General features: G+C 34.5%; 1 protein-coding gene across 1 annotated transcript; it reads left to right on the top strand.

The window, feature by feature from the left end:
• Positions 1-1,131: 1,131 nt before the first annotated feature.
• On the top strand, positions 1,132-1,952 carry LOC148771279 (uncharacterized). The gene has a single exon (XM_088817021.1). It carries the CDS (start codon positions 1,215-1,217, stop codon positions 1,836-1,838), a length of 624 nt encoding a protein of 207 aa, XP_088673147.1. The 5' UTR covers positions 1,132-1,214; the 3' UTR covers positions 1,839-1,952.
• Positions 1,953-2,580: the final 628 nt, after the last annotated feature.

Consider the following 2,580-nt stretch of genomic DNA (forward strand, 5'->3'; position numbering starts at 1 on the left):
TATTCTTATTTATTCTAGTTACCTTGTATAATATGTTACCTTGTGTAGTAGGTTAGGGTTTCGTACATGTAACTATATATATGATTAATATACGTGAGAGATACTCATTCTCTCTTTTCTCCAAAATCTATTTCTCCTATACAAACATCAAAGAAAGTTCAATTATTCAGTTAGTAATGGCTAATCTACTCAACCAAACGAGGCCTAAAAGTATTATAAGGCCTCATTTTTTTATCCTTGCATATGGCCTTCCAAACCCCTCGGCCATGCCGTTAAGTTTGAGGGGTTTTATAGTAACGTTTATTATTAAAAGTGTGTGAATTAAACCGACAGCGTAAGCAAAAGCTTCGTTAGAGATCATAGTTAGAGTTTAGCTAGAAAGAATTGAATAGAGAGCTTATTTAGAGATCATAGTTAGAGTTTAGTTTGAAAGAATTAGATACAGAGCTTATTTGCAGAACTTAGTTATATATTCATGCATGGTGTGAGTTTAACAAACAAATATTATGCACATCATTTAATGTAATTCTAGAGTTTGAGTTATAGTTAAAAACAACGGTTAAATACACTTTACACTCCTGATCGAACTACATCTGATGCATCAAATATCCCAAAGCTATTGAAACCATCAAAGCCCTCTTGACTTCAATAAATTTAACTAAATGAAAAAAAATAATATCATTATGCATGTCTTTATTATTTTGTAGAGAAAAAACTTGGATTTCAAATTTTTAGACTTTGAAAAATTCAATGGAAGGATATGCTTATTATATACTTGTCATATGATGTGAAGACAAGAAGAAACACTAAGTAGCTTTCAAACATTATATGATATTAAGACATCAAAAATATATTTGTTTGAATAATCTTCTCTACAATTCAATGTTAACAAGTCAAAAGTTTAGACATTTTCTCCCAAAAAACCAATTGCGCTTAGAGAAAATGAACATTACAATAATTGAGGCATGACTAATTGTTATTTTGAATGTTTGAGCAGTTGTTATTTAGAAGCGTCATCTTACGCGCAGAAGCGTCATCTTACGCGCAAACCAAATAAAATCAACAACATACGTGTGGACTAGAAATGTCTTGGAACACTCTTTATAAGCAACACAATTTACCATATATCATCAATCACACACATTCTCACATTAACAACAATTATTTTGCCTCTTGTTACAAATATTGTTTTAAGAAAGGCCAGAGGACTAAATATGGCAGCTTATGCGGCTTTAGTTTCTCTTATGAATACTATTGATCACATCCAAATTCATCCTCTTCTTTGCAACTCCATCGACAAGAAACATATGGAATCTCTTTCCGTTCATCTCAGTTTCTTGTTAGATTTTGTAGAGAGTAATCATTCTCATGGAGCTTATAACAACGAAGCAGAACTTCTGGAGAGCCAAATTGCACGTGCAGCTCATGCAGCCGAAGATGCAATTGAATCTCACGTAGTTGACCAAATTCACTCCGGTTCGATTTCGTTGCTCGATCTACAGACAACAATGCATGACATGGATTATGTCAAGGATAAGGTTCTCATTGTTAAAGAATGGATATTTAAAGATGATGTTCCAGAGGGCCCCACATATTCATTGCCTAATCCTAGTACTTCATCAAGTAACGGAAAAAGCAAGATGGTGCGATTTGATGAGGAGTTGGTTCAACTTTCGGAAGCACTCACCGAACAACAATCGAGTCTGCAAATCATTCCAATTGTAGGCATGGGCGGCATTGGTAAGACTACTCTTGCTAGCTATTTTTATGATAGTTCGCTTATTTTGGATACTTTGATTTTCGTGCTTGGGTTACAATATCTCAAGGGTATAGTGTGAACGATATCTTTTCAAAGTTTCTTTCTCACCAAAGTAGTCAATCTGTTGGTGAATAAGGTCAAAAAACAGAATAACAATTAGCACAACAATTGTATCAAAGTCTAATAGGTAGGAAATATTTGATTATATTGGACGATATTTGGAGTATCGAAGTTTGGGAAAAGATTAAGTCTTATTTTCCGGATAACAACAATGGGAGTCGAATTATCGTAACCACTAGGCTGTCAAATGTTGCTAGTCATTTTGTCTCATCGTACTTTTCAAAGAAACTTCTAGATGAAGGTGAAAGTTGGAAGTTGTTTTGCGAAACGGCATTTCCACAAGAAGCTTGTTGCCCTTCTGAATTAGAGGAAATTGGAAAGAATATTGCTAAAAAATGCAAAGGGCTTCCTCTTTTGATTCTTGTGATTGGAGGACTTCTTAGAAAGTCTTCTAGGTCACAAGAATTATGGGAGATTATTTCAAAAGATATAAATTCGATTCCGAGTTTAATAGAGGAGGAGCAAAACCTCGACATATTGTCTTTGAGTTATAAGCACGTACCTGATATGAACTACATCAACATGTGACGAAACCCAATAACAATACATGGTTTTGGAACCCCAAGACCCCCCAAAGAAACAAGTTTGTCGAACCTTGACCCAATGATTAGTAAATCACGAACCAAGGTTACAATAGATACGAAGACGCCACACCAAGAGTTCAAGATGGATTCAAGAATCTTGATGATAAGTCTGATTGT

Source organism: Erythranthe guttata, chromosome 4 (assembly GCF_056151865.1).
Source record: "Erythranthe guttata isolate IM_541 chromosome 4, IM_541, whole genome shotgun sequence".
Taxonomy (NCBI): Eukaryota; Viridiplantae; Streptophyta; class Magnoliopsida; order Lamiales; family Phrymaceae; genus Erythranthe; species Erythranthe guttata.